Here is an 18626-nt window from a genome sequence, read left to right on the forward strand (position 1 = left end):
ACGGAAAATACCTACTCTTTTCTGATGTATTCTGGAGACTATCAGTGAGATAGTTTGGAGACACCAACAGATCTCTCAGGAAAATTGATTCTGATTAGAAGTTAATGTGAACTAACAGAAAAACTTGCAAGAAGTTGTAACTTCCTTCTCTAGGAAGATTTTTTTCTACTGCTTTTGCCTGAAGTTACCTGAAGCAGATTAATCTTTTTTTTATAAGTATCTATAATTTGGGGCTTCCCAGGTGGTGCTAGTGGTAAAGAACCCTCCTGCCAATGCAGGAGACATAAGAGACCATGGGTTTGATCCCTGGGTCAGGAAGATCTCCTGGAGAAGGAAATGGCAACCCACTCCAGTATTCTTGCCTGGAGAATCCCATGGACAGAGGAACCTGGTGGGCTGTAGTTCATGGGGTCACAAAGTGTCAGCAGTGTTTGAAGCAACTTAGCATATACCTGCGGAGAAGGCATTGGCATCCCACTCCAGTACTCTTGCCTGGAAAATCCCATGGATGGAGGAGCCTTCAGTCCTCATGGAGGTGAGCTACAGTCCACGGGATTGCTAAGAGTCGGACACAACTGGGTGACTTCACTGTCACTTTTCACTTTCATGCATTGGAGAAGGAAATGGCAACCCACTCCAGTGTTCTTGCCTGGAGAATCCCAGGGATGGGGGAGCCTGGTGGGCTGCCGTCGATGGGGTTGCACAGAGTCGGACACAACTGAAGCGACTTAGCAGCAGCAGCAGCAGCAACAGCATATACCTGGCATAGCATATATCTATAGTTATGAGTAGTTGTTTATTCTTAAGGTTCTTCTGCTATAACCCAAGAATTCATTAGCTTCTGTCATATAACCTTCAGGGCAATGTCCCACTTTCTCTATCTGTGTTGAATATTCATGGTTATATATTCACAGACTATTGTTTTTGTTTAGAACTTCTCTGATGTATGAGGCCAGATGACTAGAAAGGCTCAGAGAGCAAGTCTTTCTGTAAAAGGGCAGCCTTAAAGAAGTCACAGACTCCTTTACTTGATACCAGGTTCTTCCAAGAATAAATGATTTCAATTTTCTCATTTTCAGATCCTGGCCATGAGGTTGGATGCCTCACCTTGTTGAAAAGAGACACTGGACCTAAATGGCGCAGCATGACTTTGTTCCTGCTTGGCTAAATTTCTCAACACCACAGTCAGCTAAGGTACTGTTCTTCATTCTAGTAACTATCTCAATACCAATTCTTTGCATCCTTGTCTTATAGCCTCTGTTTTACAATCTAGTTTTTTTGTGTGTATATTCAGTCTTGTCTGAGAATTTTAGATATGTTTTCATAAACTTATCTTTCTTTTATCTTACTTTTAGGATACAAATAGGGTATAAACACTTATGCAGTTCAAGTCAGTGTGTACCCAAGTGTCCTGTTTATTTCATTACATGTTAAGCTTTTCTCATCCTGTGACACACTTAAGACTTCCTGTGTTAGCTGCAGAACACTTCGGTTTGGGGGGAAATGGATCTTCAGAATAAATGTACATATGTCTAAAGTAGTTGACGAGGAAAAAGAATAGAAATTCTAGAAATTCTGTTTCAGAGACAATTGTCTGCTTACTGATTTTTGGAGAAAATGTTTGCATTAAGGATAAAGACAAATGGAATATATTCTTGATAAAGGAAACCTTTGGGAAGCTAATAAAAATACTTCCCATTTTGCCACCTAATAGAGGAGGGACAAAGTTGATAGGTAGTCTCAGAAAAAAAAAAACATTTTTTTAAACATGTATTTTGGGGAAGATGTTCCTGCTCTGTCTAGACCCACAACCCTTTGCTCTAAATTTCAGTTTGAATTGCGCTTGTGAAATTCGCAGCCATCTCATAATTGACATAATCCGCCTCAAGGGTTGGAGGTGGTGGACCTGAGAGATTAGGTATGGGATCTAGGAAAGTGTTTAAAAGTAGGCAGATCTTATACCTGCAAAGAACAATTGATTTAGCACCATGAACTTGGTAAAAAGAATTAGGAAATATAATTTATTAATAAATATTTCCATTAAGGCTATAGCAAGCAAATTTGTGTGGTATTAGCATAGACTTGTGAAATGATAGAATAGAATAGAAAATTCAAAAATAGTCCTGTTTATTTAGTCAGTTGATTTTTTACTAAAGTACCAAGGTAATTCAATGCAGAAGTGATAATCCTTTTTAACAAGTTGCTTTAGGACTGGATATTTATGGAGGAATAGGAGGGAGAGCCTCATCCTTGACTTTATATCATAAATAAAAATTAACTTGAAGTGTATTATAACCTAAATTGAAGAATTAAAACCCAGTAAACTTTCGGAGGAAAGGAGAAATCTTTGTAACCCACTGAAAGAAAGTAAAAATCTCTCAGTCGTGTCTGACTCTTTGCGACCCTACAGACTATACAGTCCATGGAATTCTCCAGGCCAGAATACTGGAATGGGTTGCTGTTCCCTTCTCCAGGGCATCTTTCGAACCCAAGGATCAAACCCAGGTCTCCCACAGTGCAGGCAGTTTCTTTACCAGCTGAGCCATCAGGGAAGCCCAAGAATACTGGAGTGGGTAACCTATCCCTTCTCCAGGAGATCTTCATGACCCAGGAATCGAACTAGGGTCTCCAGCACTGTAGGCAGGTTCTTCACCAGCTGAACTACTAGGGAAGCCCTTGCAACCCACTTGAATGGCTAAATAAAATCTGACAATACCAAGTGTAAGTGAAGATATTAATAATAAGGAAATAGATGTAAAGATTTCTCTAACACAACCTGTAGTTCTCCTATAAGCACTTATCAAATGTTGGGAGTGATGGGCCTGTAAACCGTACATTTCATGGATTTTTAAACTTTGGTTTTCTATTATTTGAGAAAAAGACTGTCATAGAATACAACTGTTTGGAATAGGAAAGGACATAATAGTGTTTCTCAAAATGTTTTATTTTAGTTGTGTAACCTCAGAGACTTATTCTCTCTGACCTCCTTCCTCATGTGTAAATAAAATGGGGATGATGTCAAATTGTAATCTTGTTATGAGTATTAAACAATGGAAATAAGTGTTTTATAAAACTATAAAAACTTTTGTGTGATTGTTAATGGCATGCCATGGTGGTATTTAAACTGTTCCTTTCTCTCCAATTCGAGAGTAATTTACACAAATAAGCTATTTAGAATTATTTTAAACGTAAGCTTCTTTCTTTTCCTTTCAAGATTAACAACATTTTTAAGTGTAAGTTTTGGAGCTTGTTCTTCTGGATATTGACTGATTCCTCCCCCACCTCTCGCCATGCAAGTAATTGAAGTAGCCTGTTAATTCAATCAGTAATTAAATAGGAAATGTAGGACTTCTCTAACTCAGAGAACTATTGCCCTTAACTATGTCCCAAGTGTTCAAAATGGAGATTTCTGCCACCAATATTACTTGTTTTCTAGAAGCCTGATGCAAAACCAAAGATAATGAAAGAGATTGATACGTACTTATCTGTTTGCTTCTCTATACTTTATTATCATCTTAGTCACCTACAGCGACTTTCGAAAAACACGGAGAGCATCTACCCCGAGGAGATGGTAGATTTGGAGTAAGCCGTCGTAGACATAATTCCTCTGATGGCTTTTTCAACAATGGACCTCTTCGAACGACAGGAGGTAAGACATACCCAACTTCCATGACTATTTAAGCTACTCAGAGGAAGCCCAGGCTGAGGGTACATGTCCATAACCTTGAAATAATGATCTTTTGTAAACATAATACTCAATTAGATCGTCCAGTAGTCATTACTCAGCTATATTGGCTTTCTAACATTCTTAGGTTCTCTTAAGTCATTTATTCAGTTAAAGAACTCATACAGAAATTACATTAAAACAAAAGGATGTATCTTGTGATTTTTTGTGTGTGTGGACTTAATTTTTTATTTAGAAGTCCCCTGAAGGGCTTTGGCAATACCGTAAATTAGATCAGGAAGCATATGGCCCACTTGTTTCTGAATTTCCAGAAAGCAAACACACTAATGTGTTACTTTTCCTTATTTTTTTAGATTCTTGGCACCAGCCCTCCCTGTTCCGCCATGATTCTGTGGACTCTGGTGTCTCTAAGGGAGCATATGCTGGAATCACAGGGAACCTATCTGGTTGGCATGGCTCTTCACGAGGTCATGATGGCATGAGCCAGCGTAGTGGGGGTGGCACAGGAAACCATCGCCATTGGAATGGCAGCTTCCATTCCCGGAAAGGCTGTGCCTTTCAGGAAAAGCCACCTACAGATATTAGGGAAGAGAAGAAAGAAGATAAGGTGGAAAAGTTGCAGTTCGAAGAGGAAGACTTTGTAAGTATAAAGGTTTAGTTCTGCAGTTGAAATCTAAAATGATTCTTATATATAAAACCCTGTTAATAATGAGAACATTTGAAGAAATAAATAAAAGGGAGTCCTACATTTAGACTTTTATTGTTTTTAGGAAAGAGTTGATTAATATGAAGATGAGGACCAAAATTCCTGTATAATTTTTAGCAAATCTTAATATTTTTTCATCTTTATGCCTTTGGAACTTGAAAGAAATCCTGAGTTTTCTTTAAGTTTTATAAGATTCAATATTCAGATATATTTATGGAAAACTGTTAAATTGTCTTTATCCAACTATCATAAGAGGGATTTTTTTCCTCTCATATTGCTTGCTTATATAGACAGTTGTGATAAGTTTAGAAACACACAGTTAGGAATATTTTACCTGTTGCCTATATATGCTACTGTGTGTTGAATTATATGCCTTTTGACCTCTAAGCCAAAAGTAGTTTTTGTGCACCTTTAAAATATTTTAAATAATATATTTAAAATAAAATAATAATATATTAAAAATAAAATAATATATTTTATTTAACCAAATATATCCAAATCATTATTATTATTTTAACCTGTAGTCATTATCTTCAAATAATTACATTCTTTGTTATACTAGGTCTGCAAAATTCTTTGTGTGTTTTATAATTATACTGCATCTTAATATAGATAACACATTCCAAGTGCCCAGAAGCCACATGACTAGAAGCAAAATCCTATTAGTGCAGCTCATTATTTTTAAGTAGCACATTAGATAAGCTAGTCATTTTTATAACACCCATTTCATGTTATCAAAGCCAACTAGAGAGTAAAATTTAGGCATTCAGCCCCTCCTCTCCCAAGTCTAGCAAATGGTCTGAGGGCTCTTAATTTAAATGTTACTTATTGATATTTCTATTTCAAGGTGCCCATCCTTTAAAACTTTATTCCTGGAAAAGTCTATAATACACCAATACATTAAGTATTTGACCAGAATGTTTTTAAGTACTCAATAGTCCAGAATGACTACACTAAATTATAACTTTATTTATTCAATAAATAAGCAAATTCAAACAAGACCAGTGGTAGTGATTAGGAAACAAAATCTCTCTTGCTCATCACACTTTGAGAGCTTGATGAAATCCTCATCAAACCAGCAGCAACAAAAAAAAAAGTTGAATGGTATTCCTGTTATAAAATGAATTTCGTTTTGTAATTTTCACATAATTAAATGAACCAACTGTAGTTATAATTTCTGTCTTACCTGAATATTTATCTAAAATACATATTATTATGACCACAGTCAGCTGAGCACATGGAAAACAAGATTTCTTTTAGTAGTTTAAGTTTCTTTTGTGCTTTAGTTAAAAAAAAAAAAAGATAATGAGAAATGAGAATTGGTGTGGGGTAAGGTAGAAGTTACTTAGAGTACCTTTTAAACTGGTACTATACTACTGATTGGTATAGTTTGATAAGGTCTATTATCAGTTCTGTGACTTTTCCAGTGAGAAATGAGTTGACAATAGAAAGAAATGTTTAAGGTAGTGTTATTTTCACCTGCTAAGTCACATCATACCTGAACAAGGTCAATAAGGGCAGGTTTATTTTGTATTTACACTTTTATGGCATATTCCGGGAGTTGGTGATGGACAGGGAGGCCTGGTGTGCTGCGATTCATGGGGTCACAAAGAGTCGGACACAACTGAGCGACTGAACTGAACTGAAGTGTACATTAAAGTGTGGAGAAGATGGTCAAGTACACTCATAACCTAGCTTTGTGAATATTGACATTTTGCCCAGTATGCTCCAGACCATTCTTTTACAAATGAGGTAAATTATGCTATGCTATGCTATGCTAAGTCACTTCAGTCGTGTCCGACTCTGTGCGACCCCATAGACGGCAGCCCACCAGGCTTCCCCGTCCCTGGGATTCTCCAGGCAAGAACACTGGAGTGGGTTGCCATTTCCTTCTCCAATGCAGGAAAGTGAAAAGAGAAAGTGAAGTTGCTCAGTTGTGTCTAGCGACCCCAAGGACTGCAGCCTACCAGGCTCCTCCGTCCATGGGATTTTCCAGGCAAGAGTACTGGAGTAGGGTGCCATTGCCTTCTCCGGAGGTAAATTATAGGTACAGTTAAAACTTCCCTAACCATATTCTCCTTTTTCCCCTAAAGGTAATCACCGTTTTTATTTCAGTGTTTCCCATCATATAAGTTTTTTTACTATTAGGTTGGTACAAAAATAATTGTGGTTTCAGACTGAATTTTAAATCATTATAACTAGGCTCAAACATATCTTTGTTAACCAAAATAGGAACCATTATAGTGAACACATTTTTGCCAATGAGAAGTAAGTTTGTTTATTCCTGGAGCATAAAAATCCACGCTTTGGGATTTGACAGACTCTTGGAAAGTATTTTCTGCCTCCTGCTAGTTGTGGAAAGAATTTTCCTTGCAAAAAGTTGTCAAGAAGCTTGAAGGAAGTAGTAGTTGGTTGGCAAGAGAGCAAGTGAATATGGTAGATGAGGTCAAATTTCATAGAGCAGTTCATTCGGTTTTTGAAGCGTTGGTTATGCGGTATGAGGTCGGGCATCGTCATGCAGAATTGGGCCTTTTCTGTTGACCAGTGCTTGCCGCAGGTGTTGCAGTTTTCGGTGCATCTCAGTGATTTGCGGGGCATACTTTGCAGATGCAGTGGTTTCGCTGGGATTCAGAAAGCTGTTACGGATCTGACCAGCAGCAGACCACCAAACAGTGACCGTGACCTTTTTTTTCCTTTTTGGTGTAACTTTGGCTTTGGGAAGTGCTTTGGAGCTGCTTCTCAGGCCAACCACTGAGCTGGTTATAATGTAAAATCCACTTTTTGTTGGACATCACAATCTGATCAAGAAATTATTTGTTGTCCTTGTGTAGAATAAAAGATGACACTTCAAAACAGTTTTTCTAATTTACAGGCAGTTCATGAGGCACACACTTGTTGAGCTTTTTCACCTTTCCAGTTTGCTTCAGATGCCAAATGACTGTAGAATGGTCAAAGTTGAGTTCTTTAGCAACTTCTCATATAAGAGCAGCAGCTTGGATGACTGCTCTCAATTGGTCGTTGTCAGCTTCCACTACAGCTGGCCACTATACTCCTCATCTTCAAGGCTTTCATCTCCTTTACAAAATTTCTTGAACAACCACTGCAGTATATGTTTGTTAGCAGTTCTGGGCCAAATGCATTGTTAATGTTGCAAGTTGTCTCCACTGCTTTACTACCCATTTTGAAATTGAATAAGAAAATCACTCACATTTGCTTTTTGTCTATATCATTTCACATTTCCGTGGTCTAAAATAAATATAAACAGCAAGTAATAACTCATTAGCAAAAAGCCATAAAGCAAGATATGCACATTAAAATGATGTATATAATATTACCACATTTATTTAAGAATGTATTCCATTATCAAAGAGCAAAATTCAGCAGTGCAAAATCACAGTTACTTTTGCACCAACTCCATATATGAATGTATCCATAAACAATCTGTAATACAATTTTGCCTGATTCTGATTTTATATGAATACTATCACATCGTCTGCTGCTGCTAAGTCACTTCAGTCGTGTCCGACGTAGTTCTTTTTTATTTCCTTAAAATTGTTTGAGATTTGTCTGTATTGATAGATAGGGCTCTAGATCAGTGTTTCTCAACCCAGGAACAAATTTGCCTCCTTCAGAGCACATTTGACAATATCTAGAGAAATTTTGGTTGTCACAACTGGAGATAGTCCTATTGACATCTAGTATGAAGAGATCAGAGATGTTGCTGAGTTTCCTACAATGCACAGGACAGCCCTATAACAAAGAATTAACCAGTCCCAAATGTCAGTAGTGCCATGGTTGAGAAACTCTGCTGTGTATCTTTTTTACTGCTGTATAGGAAATATTCTGTTGTATGAATATACTAGGTTTGTTTATCCATTTTCCTGTTAACAGACATTAAGTTTGTTAAAAATATTGTTTTGAAGGATAAATCTAAAGAATGGAAACCATGGCATTGTAACTAGAGAAGAAAGGTTGAAAAATAAGATTTCTACAAAAATTAAAATAAAAAAATAAGATTTCTATTCAAAGGGAATTAGTGAATAATAAGTAATCAAGACCATCCCCATGGAAAAGAAATGCAAAAGCAAAATGGCTGTCTGAGGAGGCCTTACAAATAGCTGTGAAAAGAAGAGAAGTGAAAAGCAGAGGACAAAAGGAAAGACATAAGCATCTGAATTCAAAGTTCCAAAGAATAGCAAGGAGAGATAAGAAAGCCTTCCTCAGCGTTCAATGCAAAAAAATAGAGGAAAACAACAGAATGGGAAAGACTAGAGATCTCGTCAAGAAAATTAGAGATACCAAGGGAACATTTCATGCAAAGATGGGCTCAATAAAGGACAGAAATGGTAGGGACCTAACAGAGCAGAAGATATTAAGAAGCAGTGGCAAGAATACACAGAAGAACTGTACAAAAAAGATCTTTATGACCCAGATAATCACGATGGTGTGATCACTGACCTAGAGCCAGGCATCCTGGAATGTGAAGTCAAGTGGGCCTTAGAAAGCATCAGTACGAACAAAGCTAGTGGAGGTGATGGAATTCCAGTTGAGCTGTTACAAATCCTGAAAGATGATGCTGTGAAAGTGCTGTGCTCAATATGCCAGCAAATTTGGAAAACTCAGCAGTGGCCACAGGACTGGAAAAGGTCAGTTTTTATTCCAATCCCAAAGAAAGGCAATGCCAAAGAATGCTCAAACTACCACACAGTTGCACTCATCTCACGCTAGTAACTGCTACTACTGCTAAGTCACTTCAGTCGTGTCTGACTCTGTGCGACCCCATATACGGCAGCCCACCAGGCTCCACCGTCCCTGGGATTCTCCAGGCAAGAACACTGGAGTGGGTTGCCATTTCCTTCTCCAGTGCATGAAAGTGAAAAGTGAAAGTGAAATCTCTCAGTCGTATACGACTCTTAGTGACCCCATGGACTGCAGCCCACCAGGCTCCTCCATCCATGGGATTTTCCAGGCAAGAGTACTGAAGTGGGGTGCCATTGCCTTCTCCAACACGCTAATAAAGTAATACTCAAAATTCTCCAAGCCAGTCTTCAGCAATACATGATCCGTGAGCTTCCAGATGTTCAAGCTGGTTTTAGAAAAGGCAGAGGAACCAGAGATCCAGTTCCCAATCTGCTGGATCATCGAGAAAGCAAGAGCGTTCCAGAAAAACATCTATTTCTGCTTTATTGACTATGCCAAAGCCTTTGACTGTGTGGATCACAATAAACTGTGGAAGATTCTGAAAGAGATGGGAATACCAGACCACCTGACCTGCCTCAAAAATTTGTATGCAGGTCAGGAGGCAACAGTTAGAATTGGACATGGAACAACAGACTGGTTCCAAATAGGAAAAGGAGTACGTCAAAGCTGTATATTGTCACCCTGCTTATTTGACTTGTACGCAGAGTATATCATGAGAAACTCTGAGTTGGATGAAGCACAAGCTGGAATCAAAATTGCCGGGAGAAATATCAATAACCTCAGATATGCAGATGACACCACCCTTATGGCAGAAAGTGAAGAGGAACTCAAAAGCCTCTTGATGAAAGTGAAAGAGGAGAGTAAAAAAGTTGGCTTAAAGCTCAGCATTCAGAAAATGAAGATCATGGCATCTGGTCCCATCACTTCATGGGAAATAGATGGGGAAACAGTGGAAACAGTGTCAGACTTTATTTTTTGGGGCTCCAAAATCACTGCAGATGGTGACTGCAGCCATGAAATTAAAAGACGCTTACTCCTTGGAAGGAAAGTTATGACCAACCTAGATAGCATATTGAAAAGCAGAGACATTACTTTGCCAACAAAGGTCTGTCTAGTCAAGGCTATGGTTTTTCCTGTGGTCATGTATGGATGTGAGAGTTGGACTGTGAAGAAAGCTGAATGCCGAAGAATTGATGCTTTTGAACTGTGGTGTTGGAGAATACTCTTGAGAGTCCTTTGGACTGCAAGGAGATCCAACCAGTCCATCCTAAAGGAGATCAGTCCTGGGTGTTCATTGGAAGGACTGATGCTGAAGCTGATAGTCCAATACTTTGGCCACCTCATGCGAAGAGTTGACCCATTTGAAAAGACTCTGGTGCTGGGAGGGATTGGGGGCAGGAGGAGAAGGGGACGACAGAGGATGAGATGGCTGGGTGGCATCACCAACTCGATGGACATGAGTTTGAGTGAGCTCCAGGAGATGGTTATGGAGAGGGAGGCCTGGCATGCTGCGATTCATGGGGTCGCAAAGAGTTGGACACGACTGAGCAACTGAACTGAACTAATCGTTCAGTTCAAATACTTCGTTCAAAACGAAGTAATCGTTTGAAAAGAAAATGCAGGAGGAGCAGAATTGAAGGGTAGAAGATAAAGAAGTCTTAGTACCAAAGAGATGGGTGAGGTAAATTAGAGGTATGCCTTTGGAAACAGAGGTGGTAGTTGAGATTTATGAATGGACAGAATCATCCAAGGAAAGTAATGTATTCAGAGAGGAGGTGTGTGGAATAGCAGCAAGGGTGATTAAGAGGTGATTAGTTGAAAAAGAATGATATATATCAAGAAAGAATAAAATTTCTTTTCTTTTTTTTAAATGGCCATGCTGTACAGCGTGCAGGATCCTAGTTCCCAAACCAGGGATCTAACCTGCGCCCCCTGTAGTAGAAGTGTCTCTTAACCACTGGACTGCCAGAAAAGTCTGGCACATATATTTTTAAATGGTAGCTGTTAGTAAATCTGGTTGAGAGCTTCATTCCTGGCAGTTTGATATTACCTTCCTAGGATAAGAGAATGATGAATCGATGATGCATGGTACGCTGTTCCTTGAAGAAGAAGGAGCCAGGTGTGAGGGTAGTCTTGTAGGATTTGGGCTTTAATGTGTGTGGAATCTGAGAGTAAGAAATTTGTGGAGAGAAGGGATTCTGAGAAGGTACAATAGTGTAGCCATGGCTTTGAGTCTTACCAAATTCTCCAGTAAAAGCAGAGCTCCCTTTAATATCAGGAGCAGTATTAACATGTATATTCTCACTACTTATATTTAGCATTGTACTGGAAATCCTAACAAGTGCAGTAAGGCAAGAAAGAGAAAATGCATTATAAATTAACAAAGAAATAAGTTTCTATTCACAGGTGACATGATTGCTTACATAAATCGTAAAGACTAAAGAATTAACAAGGTTTTAGGCTACAGCGTTAATTTTTTTTTAAGTCATATTTTTATATACAGTTGACCCTTGAACAACATGCTGTTCAAGAGTTCGAGCTTGCATATCCATTTGTATGCAGATTTTTTCAGTAGTATATACTATAGTTGCAGTATATGATCTGCAATTGATTGAATCCACAGATAAGAACTCAACAGCTTATATGTATACAGAGGGCTTTTTACAAAATTCTAAAAAACCTTTGAAAACTGCTTAGGAATAAATTTAACAGAAGATGTGAGAGACTTTTAATATTGAACCACAGAATATTGCCAAGGGAAATTAAAGATCTAAATAAGAGATACATTTTGAATGGAAGGCTGTGAATTAGAAGATTCAACATGGTTAGGACATCAGTTCTATGGACTGTACAACCCCAGCAAGCATGCTTTCTTATATTGAAATAAAAAGACCTAGAATATCTAAAGCAATCTTGAAAAAGGACAGTTGTAGGATTTATACTTGCTAACATGAAGACTTTGTATAATGCAACACTAATCAAAATGATATGACATTATTGTGCATATAGATTGATAGTAGGGCAGAATAGAGAACCCAGAAATAAACCTTCATTAATATGTTCCTTTGATTTTCAACAGAAATTCCAAAGCAAGCCAATCAGTAGAGAAAGAAATGTTTTTAACAAATTGTGCTGGAACTGTGTATCTATCTATATATAGGTATAGATGCTGCAAGTGTGTGTGTGTGCTTAGTCGTATCTGACTTTTTTGCGATCCCGTGGACTGTAGCCTGCCAGGCTCCTCTGTCCATGGGATTCTCCAGGCAAGAATACTGGATTGGGTTGCCATGCCCTTCTCCAGGGGATCTTCCCTACCCAAGGATCAAACCCAGGTTTCCCACATTGTAGGTGGATTCTTTACCATCTGAGCCACCAGGGAAATCCAAGAATACTGGAGTGGGTAGCCTATCCCTTCTCCAGGGGACCTTTCTGATGCAGGAATCAAACAGGGATCTCCTGCATTGTAGGCAGATTCTTTACCAGCTGAGTGACCAGGGTAGCTTCTCTGATAGCTTCCCCATCTATACCTATACTTTCTCTTAGGTATAGATTGGGCTTCCCTGGTGACTCAGATGGTAAAGAATCTGCCTGCGTGCAGGAGACCCAAGTTTGATCCCTGGGTAGGAAAGATCCCCTGGAGAAAGGGAATGGCAATCCATTCCAGTATTCTTGCCTGGAGAATTCCAGGAACAGAGGAGCCTGGCGAGCTATAGTCCATGGGGTCGCAAAGAGTTGGACATAACTGAGCAACTAACACACACACAGGTATGAGTATATAGCTTCTCTGCTCCTATCACCTAGCATATAAAAAATGAATTTGAGATGGTTTATAGACCTATGGTAAAGCCTGAAGTGAAGAGAACTTCGGAGAATATCTTTCTCACATAAGGGATTTTTAAAAAAGATTTCTTTGACCTAGGAAGCAGTAATCATAAAGGAAAACATTGATAAATTGGGCTTCATCAGAACTTAGGACTTCTGCTTGTCTCACAGACTCAGGAAAATATTTGCAGATCATAGATTTGAAAAGGGGCCTGTAGCCATAATATGAGTAACTCCTACAAATCAGTATTTTAAAATTATAAACAAGATTTGAACAAATGTTTCACAAGGAAGATATAAGAATGGCCAATAGGCACATGAAAAAATGGTCAGTGTCATTAGTCATAAAGGAAGTGTGGAAATTTAAATTAAGGCCACTATGAGATATTGCTGAACAGACTGGCTAATATTTAAAGTCTGAAAACACTAAATTTGGTGACATTTTTGAGTACTTGGAGCTCTCATGTAGGTGTGTGTAGTAGTACTGCCATTTTGGGAAGAGGAAAATCTGGCAGTTTCTTATAAAATTAAACATAAATCTGGTAACCCAGTACTTGCACTTCTGTGTATTTACTAAAGAGGCATGGAAGTCTATGTACATTTATTGTAATTTTTTTCATAATAACACAAAACTGGAAACTTCTTTTTTTTTTTGGTGGCCATGCCATGTGGCCTGTAGAATCTTAATTCGCCAACCGGGGATTGAACCCAGGCCCTCGGCAGTGAAAGCATGGAGTCCTAACCACTGGACTCCCAGAGAATTCCCAGCAAACAATTTAAATGTAGAAAGAGGAATAGAAAAATTGTGGTTTAGTCATGTAATGGACTACTTAATACTATGCCGTGCTCTTTGCAACCCCATGGACGGTAGCCTGCCAGGGTCCTGTGTCCATGGAATTTTTAGGCAAGAATACTGCAGTGGGTTGCCATTTCCTACTCCAAGGGATCTTCCCAACCTAGTCTCTTGTGTCTCCTGCACTGGCAGATGGATTCTTAATGGACTACTTATTCAGTAATAAAAAAAGAATGACTGGATAAAACATGACGAATCTCAGTGAAACTTTACACAATAGAATACATACTGCATGATTCCATCTATATGACACTCTAGAACAGCCTTCCCAGGTGTGTCAATAGTAAAAAGTCTGCCAGGCAAGCAGGAGACATGAGACACTAAATGCATGATGTATAGGAATTCTTTGTATTACTTCTAAGTCTGAAATTACAGGATTGAAGAGCCAGAAACTACATGGACATCACCTACAATAAAATAAAGTGAGGTATTGCAGCATAGGGGCAAATTGCTGAAAGCTATAAAACTTGAATGATAATTAGGTATTAGCATTTATGCAGGAGAAACTGAAGGAAACAATAGGGCATCGAGCAACCCCAGATTTTCATAAGAGCCAGGAATTGTTCTGGAAAGCTTAGAGAACATTTGACAACAGCAGCTAGAAATTAGGGGTGGTTTTCCATATCCCCAAAACTAGTAAATACAGAGGTATTCTGGGATAAGGTTTGAAGCGTCTAAGTGGATCGATTAGGAGAGAGAAATCTTTGAGTAATTTGAACAAGGAAAGTTAACAAAGAACTGTAAAAAGATATGGTAATGAGTGATTGGCTAGCAAGAAGTAAAGAGAACTCTAAATAATATAAAGAATTCAGAGTTCTGGGATTTCCCTAGTGGTCCAGTGGTCAGGAGTCTGCTGTGCAGTGCAGGAGATGCAAATTCGATCCCTGATTGAGGAACTAAGATCCTGCATGCTGTGGAGCAACTAAGCCTGTGTGCCACAACTAGACAGCCACACTCTGCAACTAAAGTCCATGCATGGCAGGTAACAAAAGATTCTGGCATGACGCAGTGAAGACCCTGCATGCCGCAACTAAGACCTGATGCAGCCAAATAAATATATTTTTAAATATATAGAATTCTAAGGTAGCAAATTAGCAGATACAAGGAACTGCCACTAACCCTAAGGCTAAGACAGAGTGCCCAAGAGTGCTCTCTTGCCCCATCACCACTCCCAAGATTGAGATCGAGACCTTGTTGGAAGGGCTTAGCTGTGGTTCACTGAATGGCAGAGCAGTTGGTAAGGTGCTGCTTTAGGGAACATACTGGAAATATGCCCTTTAGAGTACCTCATAAAGCTGTTCATGGGAGCTGTCAATGCTGTAAAACCACTCAAGTCAACACTCACTTGTACTTTAGAACCCGGCTTACAGCAGGAGCAGGGTGCTGCAGGAGTCTGCTGAGTAAGCACACAGGAACAAGAAGCAAAAGTCTCTCCTTGCTGTCTACTGACAAAATTACCATGCCAGCAAATTAACAAAGGGAGTTTTTTTTATGTGCCCAGATAAATTTACATAGAGCAAGCAGAAAGGATGACTGGAACCAAGAGGCAATAAAATGATAACCAGCACAGAGTTCTATCCCTTTTAATCATAACTAGCCAGTGCTCCCTTCCAAAACAAAGCCCCTCACTGAGAACAAAACTGTTGGAAATAGAATCCAGACTGAGCTGCAGAGACAGACAATAGAGACAAAGGGAAGAAGAAGTTTATATAAAAGGCATGGGGAGGGGGGTGGTGAGCTAGGATATCAAAGAAAGTATGCCATAGTCCTTTTGAGCACTCCATGGAAACAACAGAAGAGAGAGCTATAAAGAGTGATATTAGAAAGCTATCTTGATCCATGTTCACAAAAATTGATCACATAAAAATGGAACAACATGAAAGGATCAAGATAGTAAGGAGCAGAATATCATTTCTATAGACCATGCAAAGTACACCTGCAAGATGTGCACAATACAGATAGGAACCATAACCTGCTATTTTACAATTTGAATAAATGGTACAAGAAAAACATAACCAGAAAAATTCACAGTGCTAGAACTTGGGAAAGAAACAATAAAAGCTCAGAAAAATGAAGACTAAACAAGGAGCACAAGACAATAAACAGTAGTGTTTTCCAAGAATTAAAGGAAACTTTAAATGAAACTGAAACAGATTGAAATTTAGAATTGAAAAAGAGATGCGGTAATTTGACCCAAAAAAATCCAAAAACTCTCCCTTCAAAAGAATAACAATGAAAAATGTAAGTGCTAAAAAGTGTAATTCAAGAATAATTTTATGAAATACAGTAAGACTTGAAACTACAAATTGAAAGGACAGCCAGACCAGTCATCCTTTGTATATCAAGACACAAAGAACAAGTGACTTAGAAAAAAGAAAAAATCAGATACACTTTGACAACAAAGCTTTATAACCCAAGCCAGTGAATTAACTGGATACTCAAGCAAAGAAAATGTGAGCCAAGCATTTTATACTGTGTCACACTTATCTTCATTTATAAAGGTCACAAACATTGTGTAAGATCATTTTTATTAATCATATTGTTGATATTTTGTATCCTTGAAAATCAGAGGTATAAGAAAGGAAATACAGATAGAAATAGAAGATGTTTAGTAAAAAGCTCAAGGCCCTCAATTTGAATTGGAAATATCACTAAGCCGTGAGGTATTTCATCTTTCAAAATGTGTGTATATGCACATGTTTGTGCATTTCCAGGCTCTGTCCACTAAAAAGTACTAAACACAATGACCAGTACCATAACAATGTCCCTAATGCCCAGATTGTGGTCTTGAAATGCCATTTCTGGACAGGATATTTATAAGATAAGCTTGGAATGTTTTGTTATACTACATAGTAAAGAAATAAAGATGGCTAGGCTTGTATCAAAAGGATTTGGAAACCAAATTGAAGAGGTTCCCACTGGCCAAACATGGGATGTTTCATGCATCAATTAAGGGTAATAATTTCAAGTGTTTGATTTACATTGTTGTTTAGTCACTAAGTCATATCCAGCTCTTTTTGCAACCCCGTGTACTGTATGCAGCCTGCCAGACTTCCCTGTCCATGGGATTTCCCAGGCAAGGGTACTGGAGTGGGTTGCCATTTCCTTCTCCAGGGGATCTTCCAGACCCAGCGATCAAACCCACATCTCCTACATTGGCAGGCAGATTCTTTACCACTGAGCCACCAGGGAAGCCCTTAAATAAGATTAAATATGATCAAAGCTGTGAGTTCACAAAGATACCCCACCCTAGAAACAAGCATGTATTCTATCTTTTCCATATGAATTCTACCACTGAATAGTGGAAGAGTATATACTAGCTTATAAAGAAAGGGTGATAAAATTAGATCATTGTATTGCAGCTTGTAGCGAGTTAGTAGTTTCAGGTTATGAGCATCAGTGTCTGCCAACACCACAGAAACAGAAGCACAGCCAGACATTAGGTATCTCCTAAGGAGAAAACAAAACCAGCAAGTAGTTGCCAAAATAAAAATGGGCTAGGGGATCCTATAGCCTCTAGAACCAACTACCAATTTATAGGAAAAGCAGAGATATAAGATATTTTTCAGGTAACTTAGAGATTAAGAGATTTTTTTGGAGACAAAACTATTTAGAAAGGGAAGAAGTGTTTTTTGGTTTTGTTTTCTAATTAACAAAGCTTATAAAATGTTTCTAGTTTGGCTGGTGATGTTCTATTAAACTGAGTGGTGATTACAAGAACTTTTTGCCCATTTGTTTTATGCAGTCTTCTGGGTCTATTATATTTTACTATTTTAAAAAATTAGTGTAAAGGGATCAAAGAAACCAACTAAATAGGTCAGTGTTTCCAAGACCCCTAGATAGAATATGAAGAATACAGGCCTATTTAAAACAAATAAGAATATACAGCCTTTTTCTATGTAGATTCCTTCTGCCCATACTGTTCCATTCAGAGGAGTGTATTTACCTGTCCTTTTTCTGTCACAGATCTGTCCATTGGTATACTGAGTTAATAGTTCAGATTGTATCTGTGCTTGTTTTATGCTAGTCTGTCTCCTCTTGACAGGTTGAAAATAACATACCTGCTGGGGCCCCACTCCTGAAGATTTTGATTCAGAGACTCTGTAGTCAAGTCTGAGCATCTGTCTCATTTGTTTGTTTAATGTCTCATGGTCATTTGTGCTCAAAGGCCATTTTCCTGCTCTGTACCAGATTGCAAAGTTGAGGTTTGGACATCAGTGTCATCCTCAAACTGCCTGTACAGTTCATTATTGAGTCTGTTGCTCTTAACACTTCTTGATCCTTCCTGTCATCTCTTCCTCTGCTCATGTCACCTTCATAGTTTTCTCGACTATGAAATTGGTCTCCTAATAGTCTCCTAGTTGATATTTAAAAGCCATGAAATACATCCTTCAAGCTGCTACCAGACTTATAAACTAATGATCGGATCACGTTAACTCTTCCTGAGAGACGGATCCCCATTCCTAAAGAATAAGATTCAACCTCCCTTAAAACTGCTCCACAATCTGGCACTTTCCTATTTTGCCAGACATCTCTTTCCCCAAAGAAAGGTCCTCTCATTCCCTAGCACTGATGTTGAATTGTGTGCAGATCTCTGAATATTTGATTCTTTTTCATGTTTTTCCTGTCTTGGTGTTCATTGAGCATTCTGTTCTGGAATCACCCATTTTCCAGCCTAGGAGTTCATCATTAAGGACTCCTCTAATGAAGCTTGTTCTGATAGAACTTCTCTTTCTAGTAGAATTGACTATTCCTTCCTTAGTACTCCTTCCCTAATGTGAACGTTTATCATAGCACCTATAACCTTTTATTGTACTTTCGGCTGCAAGTTTATCTTTTTAGGAAAACCATGTCCCTTG

The 18626-nt window shown here is 38.5% G+C and overlaps 1 protein-coding gene across 4 annotated transcripts in view; it reads left to right on the forward strand.

Annotated features, from left to right (window-relative positions):
- The window catches only part of GPBP1L1 (GC-rich promoter binding protein 1 like 1), a 74756-nt gene that overhangs the window by 38577 nt on the left and 17553 nt on the right, over positions 1 to 18626 (forward strand). For all 4 annotated transcript variants that reach the window (XM_006052546.3, XM_044945077.1, XM_025288831.3 and 1 more), the window contains exons 3-5: positions 1080 to 1194; positions 3520 to 3649; positions 4039 to 4325. In XM_006052546.3, coding sequence (XP_006052608.1) covers positions 1135 to 1194; positions 3520 to 3649; positions 4039 to 4325 — 477 coding nt within the window. In that variant the 5' untranslated portion in view covers positions 1080 to 1134. The remainder of the gene's footprint in view (positions 1 to 1079; positions 1195 to 3519; positions 3650 to 4038; positions 4326 to 18626) is intronic.

Source organism: Bubalus bubalis, chromosome 6 (genome assembly GCF_019923935.1).
Source record: "Bubalus bubalis isolate 160015118507 breed Murrah chromosome 6, NDDB_SH_1, whole genome shotgun sequence".
NCBI lineage: Eukaryota > Metazoa > Chordata > Mammalia > Artiodactyla > Bovidae > Bubalus > Bubalus bubalis.